The following is an 18,693-nucleotide window of genomic DNA, read 5'->3' as shown; positions in this document are numbered from 1 at the left end:
TTGCTGGTAGTTGAATATTGTTAAAGGAGATAAGCATTACTTAGAGCATGAGATTTACATCAATAAAGCTCTGAGGCTTTTGTCTAAGTGTTCTTTTTTAAAGTTTGAGCCTTGTAATTGATGATGAGTGTGTTTTAAGGAAAGGTTTTGGCATATCACTACTTTGGTCAAAAATGCATGTGTCATCAGGTCTACTCTGACTAATTAAAGTGGTCTCTGAGGAGAATTGGGTTTTGCTGTACCATGTCTGAAAACATTGTTTAGAAATTGAATCTTGGGTCTGCTGCAAGTGCTTGAAAATTAAAACACATAGTGACATACCCCCAGCACAGCAGTTACCAGTGCATGAGGCACCCCCAGGGTTGAGTGCATAACATTTGACAGCAGACTCTCCTTGGCACTTCAGGAAACACTTAAGCCAAATCATGTGTGTGGCCAGTACTGGTGTCTGTAAAGGGAACAAAGAGAAAATTCTTCTGCAAGCAATTGGGTTTCATGTTTACCCCAATGTATTGAAACTAACAATATCTTTTTTTGTATGACTTTTTGCCTTTCACCAGTGTATGTGGCACTTAAGAGTTGCTCCTTGTCCAAGAGCATTAAATGGAAAATAAATGTAATCCTTTTGCAAGGGAAGTCGGTGAAGGCTGTAGCCTGTCCTGGAATATGTAAGCAGTAAGAAAAGCTAATTCATTGGTAGTATAGGTGAGAGAGATGCCTGCTTGTGAAAATGTTGCAGTCTTGTGCTTTACTGACACTAATTTATACTAAACTGCTCAGGGTTCAAGCAAGGGGGGTAAAAGTGAAAGTCCTTGAAGCTCATTCATTCTCTACTGACTCAATGGTTCAACAGCTAACACTGCACCTTGGAGAGTGAATCTTGTGCTTCTGGGAAAACAGGCTTGAATAAATCCACCAGTCAACTTTTGGAGGCTCTAGGGTCTTCTAAGACTTCAGAGTAAAAATTTTCCATGCACTACTTGGTTTTAAGCAGTCAACAAAGGTAGCTATACCACCCATCCAGGCTGACTATTGCTTATGCTTGTATTTTTTTGAGTTTTTTAAGATGTACCTGAAGATATTTTAAAACTAGATAGCTTGAGTACCGATGACTATGTGATCTCTTTCAGTACTGTTTTTATCACAGGCAGCAGAAAACATGCAGGGAATGAAGGCTGACAGTGGTTCTCTAGCTCACTGACTGTCCCGTTGAAGATATATTTTGTCAGCTTTCAGATAGCTCAGCTGTGACTCTGAACTGGAATAGCTCCTTTGGACTGCAGTGTCAGTGTATCCCATATCCCTTCAACACTTCTTGCATGGGTTCCCATGAGGAGGGTTCAAAACTACAACTTGTGTGTTCTGCATAGACCTATCAGTGTACACATAACTTTTAGATGGGAAGGATGGAATAAGGAGATGATGAGGATGATAATTGTAAGAGAGATAAAGGAGATAAGGAGATAAAGGCTAAAGAGATAATGTTATTTTCTTCAGAAAGGGTCTTAGTATTGTAGTAATCAAGAACACACCACTAAGAGATTATTTATGTGGCAGCAATGAGAGATTGGAATTCTTGCCTTCTTTTCCTAGCTCTGGGAACTCAATTGAAGCAGATAATTACAGAGAGCACAGCCAACTCTAACAAAATCCCTATTTTGGTCATCTATAAAGAGGAAACTCGAGTTGCCCAAATGCAACGTTGTTCTCTTAGGCCTTTCAGCAGTACTGTATAGCAGTACTATACTTAACGGTATAGATAAACTACCTGGTGCAAACACAACTTTTATAAAAATATCAAACAAAAATATTTTCGCCTGTGCTGCTGTTTATTTCAGAGCTACCACTGGTAAAATAATCCTATGGAAAATAATGGCTACAGCTGATAAAAATGTTCCAGCAAAGATTTCTGCATTGGCTCTAACATAGGTGAGGAAAATAACAGTCATTAATTCAGAAGCAGATAATAAACTCTAACCTGCAATGTTCCTTCTTAAAGACAGTACTCACTAAAGGAGTATAATCAGAATCTGGATAGTTTTTGGTCACTTCAGAGAGATTAATTTATATAGTAGCTTATAGTTAGGCCAAAATGTAAATCTCATATTTAAAGTGTAGGATGCTGTATAGCATTTCTAGTGTGGCATATGATATAGCATATGTGGAGAACCTGGGCTGAAGCTAGCTGGCTTTGCAGTTGAAAGTGCTATGTTTACTTTGAGCAGGCAGATGTGACACCCAGTGACACTGTGTCTCTCTTGTCCTCTTGTTTTCCCCACATCACCTAATGGGTGCAGTTTTTCATACCTTAATATGATTGCTGTCATTCAGGGCTACAGTCAAAATCTGCCAACAGAGTTACCTGTGCTTGCTCTTTGGTTACCCATAGAAATGCTACAATCAAAATCTGGCAACAGAGTTACCTGTGCTTGCTCTTTGGTTACCCATAGAAATGCTACAATAAATTTGCACTTTTCCTCTTAATGCTGGATAAATTGCTTCTTTACATATGTGGCAATATATTCTCCTGTCACATAAGTGTTGCTGTTGTTAATTGGAATTGCTTATGCTCATTGAGGAAGGAATACTTTTCATCCTGTTTTGAAAGAAAATCTGTAATCTTGAATTTGTTTCCAAACTTCAGTCATGAGGAGAGCAGTGCAGGAAATTGCTGCTGTTCCACCAAATTAGCTTCTCAGATATCCTTTTAATTGGAGACCATAACTCAGATTCTAAGTATTTTAGGAAGCTGAACAGTACAAATTGAAATACAGATATTTCCAGTTAGGGCTCAGTTCAAAGAAAGCTTTTATACATAGATGAGTCTGCTAACAAATATCATGTCATATGATAATGAGGCCATGTTTTCTAGCACAGTTTCACATTGCCTAACTGCACTGCTCTGAAATAAGTGGAGTGTTTATCTACTCTCTCTTAAACTGACAAATCTCTGCTAGGGATGAGTGTGCCCACTATAGACAGAACATAGGTATTAAAAAAAAGTCTAAACTCTCAATCAGAAATACATCACTTCCAAATGCAATGTATCACACTAGTTCAGAACATTCATTTCCGCCAAAGTATTCTGTTTTTAATGTAAAGACTTCAATTTATGTTTAAGAACAAGCAAACTATAGTACTTTGACAGCCGTTCACACTTAATTTCTTTGCATTAAACCAACAGCATTCTTTTCCACAAACATCCATTGTTAGGACAATGCTCTCAGACGGAATTTATGAGAAATGGAATTATGTTACCAAGGAGATAGCATTTACTATAATGAAGAGTAGATCCTAGAAAATGGCCCCTTTTACAGCAGCTCAGAACAGAGCCACAAAAGCAATTGATTGGTCTTGGCATTTAGTCTTATATCAGCTGTGTCATCCATAGCTTCAGGAGTGAGAACACTAATCTGAAGTGACATTTCTGTTCTGGCGGGCTTTTCTGCCCTGATGAAAGCAATTACTTCATTCCTAAATGATAATTTGCAGGAGTTTCAACCACTTTAATTGATAATTTTTTGTTCTGAGAAGTTCAATTGTGAAGTGATTAGCTGATTTGGTAAATAGAAATTTAAGGTGTGAAATGTACAAGTTGCTCCAAGGTAAAATGCTGTTTATTGGGTGCTGCAAAATTGCTTGATAAAACTGAGGTTTCTCTATTATCAGTAGGCTGGCAATTGCTTAGTTCAACATAGGAAGAAAAAAAAAAGTGGTATTCTACTTGTAGAATTTGGATTTGAACTAGTGTATCAGAGCTCAGTTGATGGTTTCTATATCAAGGTGTACATTAGTTTAAAATATTATGCAGGACGCAAAGTTTGTAATGCTTAAAAAACCTGCCATGTTCCTATTATTATGTTTTAATGACTCACTTTGGAAGTAAATCCTGTTATTTAAACAGTTCAACAAAGGTACTTATTGGTGATAAAACATTGTTTAACGATTAGTTCAAGCATACACAAACATACATTTCCTTGAACCATGTTTACATATTTAAAATAAAAGGATTCTCTTCTGTGAAACCACAACCCTTAAAAACCAACCTCAAGTCTTACTGATCTAATAAAAAGCTTGGCTTAATATAGGTATTATTTTTTATAAGTTTTGCAGTAATTGCTAAAGCACTTTTGGCAAAATAATTTTTTTCTTTCTACAAGGAAAAGAAAGGTTTTGATAGAAATCAGTTCTGTCATATTTCCCTATACGGTGAAAAAATAATGGTCATTTCATGTGTTAAATGAGAAATATAAAGCAAAAATGAAGGTCAAACTGATTTAGCACATCAAACAGTCTTTGTCAGCCAAGCTTAATATATCCTGAGTTTGTGGAACAAATGAAATTTTGCTGCTATGTTACACTTTGCTTCCAAACAACCATTACAACTGGTTTTATATATTGTGTGAGCATCAGACCATCAAACAGTGCATCTTTACTGACGTGTTGCTGCAGTGATGATCTACAGCAGCAATCTGCCATTTATATAAGGGCAAAATGTGCATCTATATTTAGTTGTGAAATTGGCCTATTATACTCTTGATGTTTACAGAGGCTAACATAAATTAATGATGACAGCTATGAGCAGTGCATTAGTTAAGCAGCAGAGCTTTTACCTTGAACTTGAAGGTTCCAGCTTTAACTTCCAGCATTACTATACAGCTTTCTTCACACATTAAAGAAAGTCTCAAAACATTATTTTTTCTTAGACAGCATCAAATGGCTTTAATTTCTGGACTAGGTCCTTGATGATGATAATATCAGATAATTTACCTTTTTTGCAAATTCTTGCCTGTAAGAGTGGTGATTTTTATGATGGGGCAAAAATACATTCCCCTGAAAAGTGTTTGGTCATTGAAAGGGTCTGATTTTACTGACTTGGAACTTAGTCAGATGTTAGATATCCTTTGTCTGATAAAAAGAGCAGTTTGAGAAGGCAGTCTGCCTCGCTTGGTTATGTACTGCACTTTCACCTGAAAGTCTCTTCATGCAGCTCGTGTCAGAGCGAGTATAGGCACTGTGGTAACTATAGATTCCAGTTAACTATGACCACAGATCTGACAAGTATCTAGGTGTTCAAAGGTTTGCAAGTTAAAATGATGAAGTCTTTGATGAATTTTTGATGGATGAATTTTTAACACAAGTCGACCTTTCTCCTTTGAGGCTGCCTGCTAGATTAATTGATAAATAGTGAGACTGGGCAATGTTCGGATCTCCTAAGCAAACAAGTAGAAAAATCCATAAAAATCTGCCGTCTGGCTTCTCAGATCTACTTAAAAAGAAAGAAGGTAAAATTTAATGTGGCTTTTGATTTTGGAGGTTTTCCCCTCACAAAAGTAGTGTCCTTTTTTTAGACATTGTAACTGTTATTATTAGTCTTGAAGTTCTTGTACTCTTAGTTCAGAAACAATCTTTGTGAAAAGAAAATCTACAAATGGGACAGCAGAAAGAAAAAAACTGTCAAAGAAAGGGAGAAAATATCAAGTCAAAAATTGTCTCAAAAGAAAAGAAATCCCCAAAGATAGCAAAATGTAGTGTAGAAATTAGAGGTAAACATATTAACATACTTTCATTATCAATTTTTCAGAACTAATTGAATTAGTCTTAAAAGGTTGAGTGTGGATTTTTTCGTCTCTTAATTTACATCTACAGGGAGCATCAGTTCTCTTGCTTCATTCTTTTATATTTTGGGCCTACTATACTGAAAAAATATCTAGTTTCATGCATATTTGTGACCTTTTTAGAGCACAACCTTTAGAAAACAGTACAACAAAAAAATTGATAATAGCGAGCCTTAGGCTTATACTACCACCAATGGTGATGTTTGACTTCCAAAACTGGTCTTTTTAACTGTAATATGTGCAATTATGCAGTGCAGGTTGGTCTCCTTTACTTCCTTCATCTTTCCTACAGTCTAAATATTTTTTTACAGTCTAAAAATGTGCACTGCTCTTCAGATTAATATCCACTTGGATTGAACACTGTTTCTGAGATGCCACTATTAACTTTTGAAAAAACATTAGGAATAAGAAGAGTCATGTAGAAGTAAAATCAATAAATATTCCAAATAATTGGGTTACTTAAATAATGATGCTATTCCATTCTTTGAACTTCTAATGAAGTTTAATTGTTCCACAACATCAGTGAAATGAAAAAAGATTTTTATATGACAGAACGTGGCTTATGGGTAGTCACCTGTAGATAGAGCAGGACATTATCTTAATGAGTTGCCCAGGCATTAAAAGTCAGATTTTAAATGTACTTGTTTTAAATTGACTTAACTGCCCTCATTGTTTTCACTGGTCAGCTAGACGCCTTAGAAAAGATTCTGAAGGATGTGGTTTTGAGGGAACAGGTAATCGATTATTCTTGTAATAGACCAGAATGGATAAACATTTGTATTTGTATGGATAAACATAGTCAAATATTCATAATCATCCACTACATTGTATGATAGAAATACATTAATTATGTAAATAGGTTATACGAACAGAGGAAGGGACCTAAAGTTTATTTAAATACAAAAATGTCCAAAGTATAGTGATATTATGTCACAGCATATTAGTGTGGAACAAAGTAAGAAAAAAGAGGATCTTTCCAGTATTGCTCATATAGAATTGCACAAATTCACAACTATGGACTCAGGAGCAGCATAAATGTATTGATTTACGTAGTACTATAACAATGCTCACTAGCAAGTAAGCCTGCTTGTGTTCTTTATATTGGGAAAGACTATACAGAAAGGAACATATATAATTTAAAGTCTCTTTCAGAGGGCTGAATGGGCTGGATCACTTATCTCCAATTTTTTTTTTTTTTTTTTTTGTAGCAGATTCATTGTGCACTCTAATGTTGCATAGCCTTTCCTTATATCTGATTTCTTTTCTGTGAAATGGTTATAACATTCGTCTGACTTTGTCCTTCAGAGAGTTGGATACTGTTTATAGTGGACCTTTCGATCCTTGACTTTAAAAGACTAGAGTAATAGAGAAATATACACAACAACATATTGCTTCATTTTCTATAAAGCCTGTTATAAACATTATTAGATATTAAGTGTTATTTGTATACTATATCTGGAGTTGCTGCTACTAATTCACATTGTTGTTATCGGCTTAAGGTATTTACTAGTGCTCAGTAACAGCTGGGTTAACAAGTATGAAAATGTTTAGTATATAAGAAAAAATGCTCTGTTTCTGGTCTACTTTTGCATTTATAAAATTTCTGCTGAAATCAGGGAGGATTTCAATGCCATTCTCAAAAATACTGTGCACGCTTTGTGAGAGTTTGCCAGACTTCTCTGTTTGTGAAGCAGAAAAGTGAATGGAAATGCACTTGTGAGTGGAAATGAGCAGTAACTATGAAAGCACAACAGATAAGCTGTCCATTGGCTCAAGCCACTATATCTCGAGTTCAGCAGTCCATCTGTCCCTCAAACCTTGTTTTATGGCTGTTGCTTCCAATCTAATCTCTATTTGTGACAAGTCCAGCGAAGGTACCATAAATTGCAGCAGTGCTGTTGTGTGGGGCTGAGCAGAGGGAGACCGATGTTCTGAGAAGCTCTGCTTCGGGGCTCTCACCTGCATCAAGTTTAAGGGAACAGTGTAGGTGAAATGTAAATGTGAGCTGCCTTTCTAAAACTGGACTGTGAGCTGCCTTTTTTAAAACTAAGTCTGCAAACCACCACTTACCAAGCTATATTTTGAAACTGCAAGCAAAAATTATTTGCAACTGCAACCATTCCCCCTGTTTTCATTCAAAATGCAAATTCACATAATTAAATTATTTCCCAGATTTTTCCTGCCAAAACTGAGGCACAGAAGCGAGGTATCGTTATGACCCTGAGATTAGCTCAGTTGGTTAGAGCATGGTGCTAACAACACCAACATCACGTACTCCAGCCCCAGTTAGGCCATTCATTTAATTGTTGGACTTGAGGATCCTGTGGGTCACTTCCAGGTCAAAACATTCTGTGATTCTGTGAACATATACTAAAAAACCCTTGCCTAGGTCAGTATATCTGTTGATATGCCGTAACATGTTTGATTGCCATTAAATGCTGCAAAAATTAGGATCTGTGATTGTCCCAACTTTAAAGTGATAGATGTCAATTGGTCAGACATGTGAAGGTTGTGGGTGTGCACACAGATATGGATGCATGTATATGCTTATGAATGTAAAGTATATAAAGATATGTGAAATAAAATATGGAGGAGGTTAAGCTTGGAATGACCACAAGCACAATAAAATCACAAGTGAGTTACGAGTACCAATAAACTTTTATGCAACACCATATTATCATGTCTTCTGCATCTGCTGTGTCTTCAAGAGAAAATCTACTTTAGAAATGTCATGTATACCATTTTAGAATTAAATGGTAATATTTATTGTACCATTTCATCTGTAAAAGCCAGACCAACCTTTATATCAGTCCATCTGGAAAGGTCCTAAAAGGAAAAATAAAATATATTTTAGAAACCATATCTAAAATATCATTAGTCTTCAAGCCATTAAATATCCTGTTTAAATGGTCCTGCTTCTCAGAATTATCAGGAGCTATCAGCTGGAAACCTCTTTGTCTTCTTTAGAGGACTCTGTATATGGGAATTCTTTGAGAAATGTCTACTTAAGGGAAAGCATGAAGTTTCATCATTGTATGTCAATATCATCCTTTTACCTTGTACCCCGATGCACCCTGATCCAATTGTCTTAGCTTCTATCCCTTCTCCACAGAAGGCAAAAAGGGAGCAATATTTATATCCCTCGGGTATATTTCCCACTGCTACTCTCTTGTTGGTACTGTAGATATTATATGTAGATTTGCTTGAGTGTTGGGGGATCTTCTGTGTCATTTGAGAACTCTTAAACATGTGATGCTTGCTTTCTTGGTGCTGACTGTTTTTTAAAGCCGCTTAATAAATATGTATATAGCTTCCCACAATTTAATTTTTCTTATTAACAGAAGAGCCTATGAATTTCTAAGTTTTTGCAGCCTGATACTTAACTAATTCATTTATGTTCCAAGAACCACCTCTAGTTCCAGGTGTCATGTGACAGGAACCAAGAGGAATTTTGGTCCTGTTTCTGCATCACGGCTTTCTGTTGTGAGCTTCACACTCCTCTTTTCCAGCATCCTCCTGGGATTATTAGTGCCAGTACTTTGCTTTATTAAGAGCATCTGACAATGAAGCTGATGTTGCCTATCAGAATCACAGGTGCCAGAGAGGATTAACAGCCATGTTTAGGTCGTATTTAATGAATTCCTGCATCCTGCTGAGGAAATCACTGCTCCCAAATTAAGGACCCATTTTATCAGCATAACTGCAGTGTCCAACAGCACAGTATATTTCCCTAGTGGAATTACGTAGAGTAGAAATTAGGACTTGTGTGCACATATCGTCAGACACTCTTTCTTAATTTAGCTTAATGGCACTGGTGCCAAGAGAAGAGTGCTCCAAGTTACAAATTCCTTGACTTGATTCATGGGGTGCCATGAAGCTTCCAGAAATGACAATATGACAAATGGTTGGGAGAAAAAGCGAGTTATTCTCAATGCTGTTTCTCAAAAGTTTCTTTTGTTTATTGTGTCAGCTCCCCATCCCTTCTACTTTTTCTGTTGTGTAAGTTGGAATAACCATAATTATTCTGTTTGCTGACACAAGTAGCCTCATTTTCAGCTTAACTGACTTCCATTGCAAACTGTTACTGATACAGTAATGTTTTCCATAAGCTTACATTCCAGTATAATATTCAGTATAGTTTCATCAGTCTCCTGAAGCCTCTATAGGACTGGTAAACTGTGGATTTAGACTGTGGTGTTTCTAAGGAATATTCTATCGCCACTCAATTTCTAATATTTTTCAGTTTCAGAAGTTGCTGAGATCTGTAATTTTTCTTATTTGTGTTACTAGGGATCTTTAACAATCTCCCATCTTACATAGGGATATAATTAAGGGCTTTGGGAAGAATGTGGACCTCCTGATAATTCTGAGCAGATCTATAATCTCAATTCTTTTACTAAGTTGATTTGGGTACTTGAATTTTCAGGCTTGGCTTCTGGGAAAAAAAAAAAGGTGATGACAGGCGGAAAACGCCATGTCTTGTGCCATGAAATTGAGCTTTCACTTGGAAGCAGTTGTGCAGAGACATTTGCCTGCCTTTTCCTTGTGTCGCTGTTGTATATATTTGACTTGTAGAGGGCATACTACTTCCTTGGAATTAATTGGACAGTTCATATCTCACAGCGTTTTAGCTCTCATATATCTGTGTATGCATCAAATACTTTTATCTTTTGTATTTAATGCACCTTTTGAGGGATATCCATGATGGTAGATATCTAAAATTTGAAATTTAGGAGAGATGCATCTACAATGAGTATTGTGAAATCTTATTTTTTAGGTACTTTTTTCCTAGAATATAATTTACAAATCAAGGTGCTAGCATTCTATATAGAGTTTATAAAACCAAGTATGTACTTTACGGTATAATTCAGTAGGATTCTGTATCTTTACCTGTGGGTAAGGATGTGCTGTTTCCTCCTGTTTCTTTATCTCACCATTCCTATTTCTTAGTCAGTCTGTCTTTTTAAATAGAATTGCTATTGGTGTGGAATTGTGTAGGGAATGTAACATGTTAACCATACTAAGGGAACTGTCATGGAGGGATTTCATTTGTGTGTTAAGGGCCCAGCTGATATGCCCTACCAAGTCTGAAGTGGCAGAGATGGCTACAAAAATGCAGGTGGTTATGCATATTAAAACAAGAGAAACCCTTAGTTTATTTCCAAGTTAGAAAAACAGGTAAATTGAGCTCTTAGCTTCATGGTGTGTTATTTGCATGCCTTGCTGATAATGACATATGATCATATGCCATGCAAATCATGACATATGATTTGCTTCATATGTCAGAGTGCTTTTGTAGATGTCATCATTATGACTTTTTTGTTGATAAATCCAGGGTTTCAGGAAGGGTTGTGGAAGCTGGAAAGAAGCATTTCTTATGCCATTATACACTGGTTGTATTCTAGCTCTGTGGTAAAACAACTACTAGCTAATGTAACTTCATCAAATTAGTAGGTAAACAAATGAAGCAAAAGAGATAGACCCTTAATGAGGTACAAGAGCAGTTTCTACTCACCTTGCACAGTGATGGGCTGACACCAGCCCCAATATCAGCACCAGCCTGTATCCATCAAGGCAGATGTACTGCGAAGCTTATAATATCCTGAGTTGAACACTGCTTTGTGTAAAAAAAGGGAAAGAAAGAAAAAAAAAAACCCAGGTGTTTACCACTGTCATCTCGCTGCTTTCAGGAGTTTTACACCAATTAAACAAATAGCACAGGAGTAAAATCTGAGTTATCTTTGTGTGTTCTGTATTGGTGGTAGCAAATGATACATTGATGAAACAGGACTGACTGAATGAATGTCTTTGCATTTCCAACAGCTCAATGCAAAGCAGAAGGTCCTTTCAGATCAAAAAGTTGTCAGTCTGCTATGTATGTGGTAGTGGATTGCAATCAGAAATGTGAATCACATAACTGTATTAACAGCTTTCTCACCCCAATGGCAAAGGTTACTACTTCCACTGCAAAGACAATTGAACAACTCCTAAAGAACAGTGTCATAAAACACAGGAATTTTTACATTATTACACCAGACTTACACTTCTGTGTCTCAGCAGTTAGTGTACAACCTGTTTGGCCATCTTGGCTGCGCTGCAACTCCTGTCAGAGGTGGCAAACACTTGAATCATCTGCTTTTAACCTTCTTCCAAGAGTCAGAATTTGACAAAAATTAAGGCAAAATTGGCTTACAGTGAGTCAGAAGCAGCAATGGCACCTAGTCAGATAAACCCCAGATGTACACAGTATGCTTGGGACTTTTTTTCTTGAGACTGGCAGCAGACAAAGGCAGGCTAAAAAGGAAGTAGCTAAAGTGATTTAAGAGTAGTTACATAATAAGTTGACTACCACTGAAACTCATATATTATTGTTAGTTTCAGTCATTCAAGTGTGAAGTGCCATTTTATATATCCTGAATTCTGTAGATCCATATGCAACAGCATTTCGAAAATGTCATTTGAAGAGAAGACCAGCAGTGAAAAAGTAAATTGGGTGAATGTGACAGAACACTAATACTGATGAATGTCCTACTTTCTTTATTTTCTTTCAGTTTACAAGCTTTGAGGAAGGAGAAGTCCCGAGATGCTGCTCGCTCTCGCCGGGGAAAGGAGAATTTTGAATTCTATGAGTTGGCAAAGTTGTTGCCACTGCCTGCAGCCATTACCAGCCAGCTTGACAAGGCATCCATCATCCGACTTACAATTAGCTATCTGAAAATGAGGGACTTTGCTAATCAAGGTGATCCTCCATGGAACTTGAGGATGGAAGGACCTCCACCTAATACATCAGTAAAAGGTATGGAGTAAATATTGTTGTGTACAGTAGAATATGGCAGCCTTTAGTAACCTCTAAATTGAAATTTTTACCTTCATCCTTTCTTCTTTCGCTGCATATCAAATCCTTTAAAGGGATTCAAATGTGGAAATCTGAGGTCTGCATGAGAAAGACACCATGTGAAGGTGAAATAAACCTCTTATTTCAATTATTTTTTATTTAACAACAAACCTATGATGTAACTATTACAGCTCTAAGTCTTCTGGGTGATGTAGACTAAATTCTTTCAAATTATTTACCTGTTATTGTGTTACTTTGTTTTAGTATTTTATATATGTTTGAGAGGAAAATGGCATTATTCCCTGATTTGAGAACCCAGTCTCTTAATTTTCAGGCTATACCTTAAATGTAGAATCACATATTTCTGAAGTTTGAAAGCATCACATCCAAATATTTTAATCTTCAGCTGAGAGACTAGGATATTATTTATCCTCTTGTAACAACCATAGAAATTATTTTGACTTCCAAGTCAGTCGGCATTTATCAACAAAATAGACTATTATTGTACTAAATGCTCTCTTTTAATGCTTAAACAAGCAGTTGAGGAGCAAAAGCAATATTTTAACTGTGAATTTAACAAACTAGAGTCTGTTTATGTTGCTCCTAAATAGTCTTTCCAATGACCTTTGTAAAGTGGACTTTTTTTCATAATCTATTATTTTTTTTCAACTAATGCTACCCATCTGGTTGTGATCTCTGTCTGATAAGTTTTTTATATTAGGGTCTAAGTTGCAGTAACAGAAATCGGGGGCTACCAAACCTGGGATTTCTGGGTGTCCTGGCTTTGACAGCACAGAACACTCCTTTATTTTAGCTACTGCTTTCATGTTTTTAAGGAAACATATATTTGGAAGAGGCATATGAGATTTGAGCGCTTCAGGTTTTTTCCACAAGTTATGAATTATAAACTCTTAATCTACACTAAACTAGATAGAATGTATATAGCATGAGGCAAACAAGGAACCCACTTTTAAGGGTCAAGGGAGGAGGTAGAAATAGAATCTTATTTATCAGCACGCAGCTGTCGATGAAGGGTTACTTGTATTGATGGTGCAAAGGGCTTTTACCTGCTCTTACATTTAAAGGAAGTGATACTATTTAAGGAAAGTTAAAATTTTCAATGGATGGAGAGAGGTATGGAGGGCAAAAACCAACGCAGATTCAGACTGAGGATTTAGTAGCTGGACATAGTTCCATCATTTCATATATTTAATTTATATTATTTGCCTCATCATATATAATTCTCACAGAGGAAGAAAAAAAGAAATAATTACATCATCCAGGGCATGAGTGTAGCATGGTTCATTAGGCTTCTGATATAATATGCAAATGTTCCCTATTTTTACAGGATGAGAGTTTGTTCTCAGGCAATTAAACATTTTTCAAGGTGGATGTAAAGTGGACTCTGCTATACAATCTATGATCTGTTTGTGCTTCTTCAACCTGTCCTGTGTTACTGAAACTCTGAGCTCTGCCAATCTCTGTATATTCTTAGAATATCTGGGATCTATTTTTCATTATCCTCTTCTGGAATATATACCTGAATACTGAATCTTCCTTCTTGTGCAATCATTCTAATGAATAAAATCATTTTAAGGAAGAAGAAAATCTTATTTTTAGACAACAACAGCAATAGTCTGATCCAGATTAATGTTTCTCCATCAAACAGAGCTGGGTAAACATTTAATGTCTGTTCACCCTATCTGATGTAATAACCCTGCCCCTCCAGCCATGTAGTGCTATGGTTCTCATTCCTTTAGGTGCAAGGGGTGTGGGGCCTCAGGAAGGGGTTTTGGCTTATTTTTTCCTCCTGTTTGGGTGCTTAGCTTAATGTTAAGTAGGATTGTATTATTTATGTGTCAGTATATTGAAACAATGCTTGATGAAAGTGTGTTTCATTGTATAAGAATTCCCCATAAGCAGGTTTAACTATATAGTACAGGTATATTTTATGACTTCACCAATTCTCCTTACACAGAAACATGTTAACACATTCTGTTGTAACATTCATGAAATTACATCAAAAGAAATTCAGTTTCATTTATTAAGGTTGCTTTTTGCTGCCCTTGAAGAAGTTCATACGTATAAACAAGATCACATAAATAGCTTGCAGGTTCATGTGAAGTATGGATGATAAACCTACAATAAAACACTAGACATTATACTTTGTATGTGCACAAGCAATATTCTGAATAGACTTAAAATTATTTTGGAAATTATTTGAGAGGTACTTACATTGTATAGGCAACTGCTATTTTTTTTTCTTCCCCCATATATGTTAGCCTGCTTGTGTTAATCATTCATTTTAAAAGCTTAGTTTTAAATTTGTCCCCCAGTGCTGTACAGCAATTTAATAATTTTAATTTAGTACTTCAGGAAGGTCCTTTACTCTGCCCTTGTTTATCACAGCTTTTCTTAGAAGTCTGTAAAGGCTGATGAGTTTGTTTTCTTACGCCTGTTGTGTAGTGATCACTACAAGTTGTGCTTGCAAATGAGTGCTCAGGTAACTCCATATAATATTTTCAGAGTCAATTACTTCATGGAAATATCTTGAGCAATTGGAAAGAAACAGGTAGTTTTCTCCATTATTTCATAAATATCTGTATTGTTATAATACAGATCAAATCTGCAATGAACATTATGCATTATTCAAGAAATGACCAGGCATTCTCAGCAGTGTTTCAGCTAAATAACTTATGATTGTAACCTTTAAGGAAATCTCATTGTGGTGACTATTGGTAAATCATTTCTTCATTCATAGTAATCTTTATTTAGAGGCGATCTAAAAACCATTATATCTTATATTAATCTTAAAAGCAATAGCCAATGATTTGACATTTGCTAAAAATGGAAAAAAAAATCCATCCTCTAATACAGCAGACTTCAGTCATTTTTCTTTAGGTACATTGTCTGAGGCTTTCTGTGTGTAGGAAATCTCAGTCCTTATAAATACATACACACACAATTTATAGCAGATAAGTTTAAAGACAATTCTTAAAGACTGGAGTGTGATTCTATATGGAAGAAAATAATCAAGATGTTACTTATTGTCAGTAGAAATAAAATTTTCAGTCTTTGATAGTACATATGATGTGTTATCAATAACAGTACTATTCTCCTCTGTTTCCATCCTTCCAAAAGTCTTTCTTCCAGTTCTGAGGTATGTTCTGAGGACAACACTAAATGAGCTGCTTACCAGTTTTTTGAACTAAAATGTGAGTTTCCTGAAAGTTGTCTGGAAATAGAAGTATTTTCATTGTATTTACTGTGTGTTCAGGCAGAAAGTGGTGCCTTATGTTGCATGGAATTTGAAATTCTCTTGTGCATTCTGATACTAGGCCCTGTAGTCCTGTTCCAACATCAAACTCTTGTGAGCACCTTTGTATTTTGGAATATTGTCTTCAAATTATTGACTTTAAATTTCATTGCACTTTTAGCACAAACTGTTTCTCAAAGCATTCAAAGATCATGCAAATTTTCATATTCTTTTCCACTATATTGTGTGTCCTTTTGCTAAGACACATGTTTTTCCTTTTTAGTACTGGAAAGAGGAAGGGAGAGGAAGAATTTGAGGCACAGTGATGTTTACAGTGTGTTGAATGTGTTTGGCTGATGTAAAGTTGTGCTGTGTATTTTGGTTTTGGGCAATCTTTGGACATTGGTTCTGACTCAGGATCACTACCATTTATAAAAAGAAGGCTCATGATCCTTTGCCTTGAACAAAGTTTCCAACTTTTACAATTTCTGTTTCTTTTGAAAGAGAAAATGAATCCAGTAATCTGTGCCTAATTTTGCAAATCCTTGTCCTGGTAATTCACCATGATGACATTGAAATAGTTATCATATTTTAATTATTTTTTTTTCATTGAAGTGAGGTGTTAGTTTCTATCTTTGGAGATACAAATGTTTTTGCAAGGCCACAAGTCTTTTTCCTGTTGAATAATGTAACATGTGGAAACTAGAATATGTAAGACAACTTTGGATATGTCAAGTTAAATGTGGGCTTATAATTTTTATTTTTCTATGCCTAAACTTTGCATTTTATGCTACATAAGTAAAAAAACTCTTACTTCTGTCTAAGAGAATAGATGAGTGAGAGATTGTAGCTAAGGAGTGAAAAAGGATTTCAGTAAATAGCACAGACTGACTGGTAGGTTGTGTAAAAATGTCACTTTTAGTTTAGTCATCTTTACTTTTAGTGTTCCATGTTCTGAAATTAGGTAGTTGTACACATTTGTGTTCTGGAATTAGTATCTATGAATAGTAGGAGAAATCAGATTCTCTCAGAAGTATTAGCATTATATTGAAATGCTTCTCGTCCAAATTGTTCCTGTTCAGTGTAAGTAAATACAACTCTGAACGATTCCTTGCCATAAAGCACTCAATTTTACTTCAAATCTGTATTGGTAGAGAGATTAAAAAAAATTCATAAACACAAGAAGAAAAATTACAGTTTAAAATAAAATTGCACATTTTTCCTTCAAAATAGCATGTTTTTCAAAGGTTCCATTCCCAAAATAAACAAAGTATGTAAGTCTAGGCTGAAAATGAACTTGGTGTCATATCATATTGCAGGGCTTGGGGTTGGGGAAATAAGTCCAGCACTTTGAATTCTCTGGGAAAGAAAACAAGCAATAATGATAATTGGAAAGTATGGTAATTGTTATCCCAAATGTCAAGTGGAATTACTTTCATTAATTTAAATACCTTTTTCTAATATTTTTGTGCTAGATATGTATGCATTTATAAGAGATGAATAAGTTGTTCTCTTCTGCATGACCTTATTGTGGAAACACTTTAAATAACATTACCTGTTGTTAGCCTTTAATATTTTAAATGGAGTGTTGTCTTCTGAGCAGGAAGTGCAAGATAGTGCAAGCCTTTCCCTGCTAAAACCCACAAGCCTTCCAGTAAGGCCAGCCTTCTGTTCTGAATCCCTACACAATTCTGTCTCAGGGAAACCATCTATATGGGCAATGTAAGGATTATTTTTTTCATTAGTATTTTTGGCCTAAGGCATTGTTTTTCAAAGTTGGATGTGAAAAACTCAATCAGATGAAAACAGGATAATGCAGAGCAGCACTGCCTCTCTCCAGGACCTGGGTTTTGTCACTTTTCCTGGACGCAGCTCCGTTCTGTGGTCCGGGCAGGGCTGGCCACAGTTTCTGCCGCTGTGAGCGAGAGACTTTGGCAAAGAAGCAAAGGAATTGTCCAATTCACCCACGAGGGAGGCTGAAAGTCTTTTAATGGCCATGGGGAGCTGCTGCGGAGAGGTCGCAACACGCCTCCAGCGCCTGCGTAGGGGAATGTGGCCCCGAGTTTCGGGAGGCGCGGGATTTTATTGGGGGCGGGGCAAGGAGAGCAGAAGACCTCCCGCCCAATGGGGACAGGCGCCGTGACGATGACCACAGGGACGCGACAGGGGTGGACCCCGGGCTCTGGGGCGAACGGGGTTGCGGGATCGGGATGACAGACACCGAAATCTCCAGACGGGATGGGGAATGGTTACAGGAGTGACGGGCTGAAGCTCCAACAGTGAGAGACTCGGAGTGAACTGCTGCGGTGGGGGGAAAAACACGGGGGGGTGCGCGGGGGTACACAGAGCTCGGCTAGCTAACACAGATTAGAACCCCTAATCTACACCCAAATCCGGGATGCCACAATAGGCCACTGTTGTGCTCTGACTATGTATCAGTACCAACCACTGATTGTAAACATGATGTTTATCCATTGTAAACCTGTTTATGTGGCAGTGCAGCCATAGGCAGAGGTACCTTAGTCTTTGACCTATTTGCATGAGTTAAAGATGGTTATTTTTTTTTTAATGTAACAAATCTAAGTGCTGAAATTTTCTGGAGGTCAGTGGTAAAGCATAAATGTTTTCTGTGAGAATTATTGATGGTGTTCTGGTATGAAAGATATGGGACCCAGAATGAGGTAGCTCAGTTTGAATCTCATTGTCATAGACAAGATTAATTGAATATAGGACTGAGTTGGTGGTTACCTGGTGACAAGTGATCCTTACCTGATTGACTTCAAATTTGGCAAATGGGGTAGGGTGTCAACAAATATGCTTAGTGCATTTCAGGGACTGTTTGCCTAGGGGGGGAAACTGAGGGATGAAACTGATCATGAGGAAAAATTTTGATGGAAAAAAATAGAATAAAAATTAGAACTAGAACACCTAAAAAAAATATCATTTCCTTTGCACCTGAAAACACTAAAACTGTGTCCTTTTCT

General features: G+C 36.5%; 1 protein-coding gene across 12 annotated transcripts in view; it reads left to right on the top strand.

The window, feature by feature from the left end:
* The window catches only part of NPAS3 (neuronal PAS domain protein 3), a 597,093-nt gene that overhangs the window by 169,815 nt on the left and 408,585 nt on the right, over window positions 1–18,693 (top strand). For 8 of the 12 annotated variants that reach the window (XM_068192942.1, XM_068192941.1, XM_068192939.1 and 5 more), the window contains 2 exons: window positions 12,170–12,414; window positions 12,528–12,578. In XM_068192942.1, coding sequence (XP_068049043.1) covers window positions 12,170–12,414; window positions 12,528–12,578 — 296 coding nt within the window. The remainder of the gene's footprint in view (window positions 1–12,169; window positions 12,415–12,527; window positions 12,579–18,693) is intronic. The other 4 variants (XM_068192944.1, XM_068192940.1, XM_068192945.1 and 1 more) reach the window with 1 other exon arrangement.

The sequence above is a fragment of the Anomalospiza imberbis genome, chromosome 6 (assembly GCF_031753505.1).
Source record: "Anomalospiza imberbis isolate Cuckoo-Finch-1a 21T00152 chromosome 6, ASM3175350v1, whole genome shotgun sequence".
Taxonomy (NCBI): domain Eukaryota; kingdom Metazoa; phylum Chordata; class Aves; order Passeriformes; family Viduidae; genus Anomalospiza; species Anomalospiza imberbis.
The sequence above is the reverse complement of the archived record's forward strand: the minus strand, read 5'-3'. Positions and strand labels throughout refer to the sequence as shown.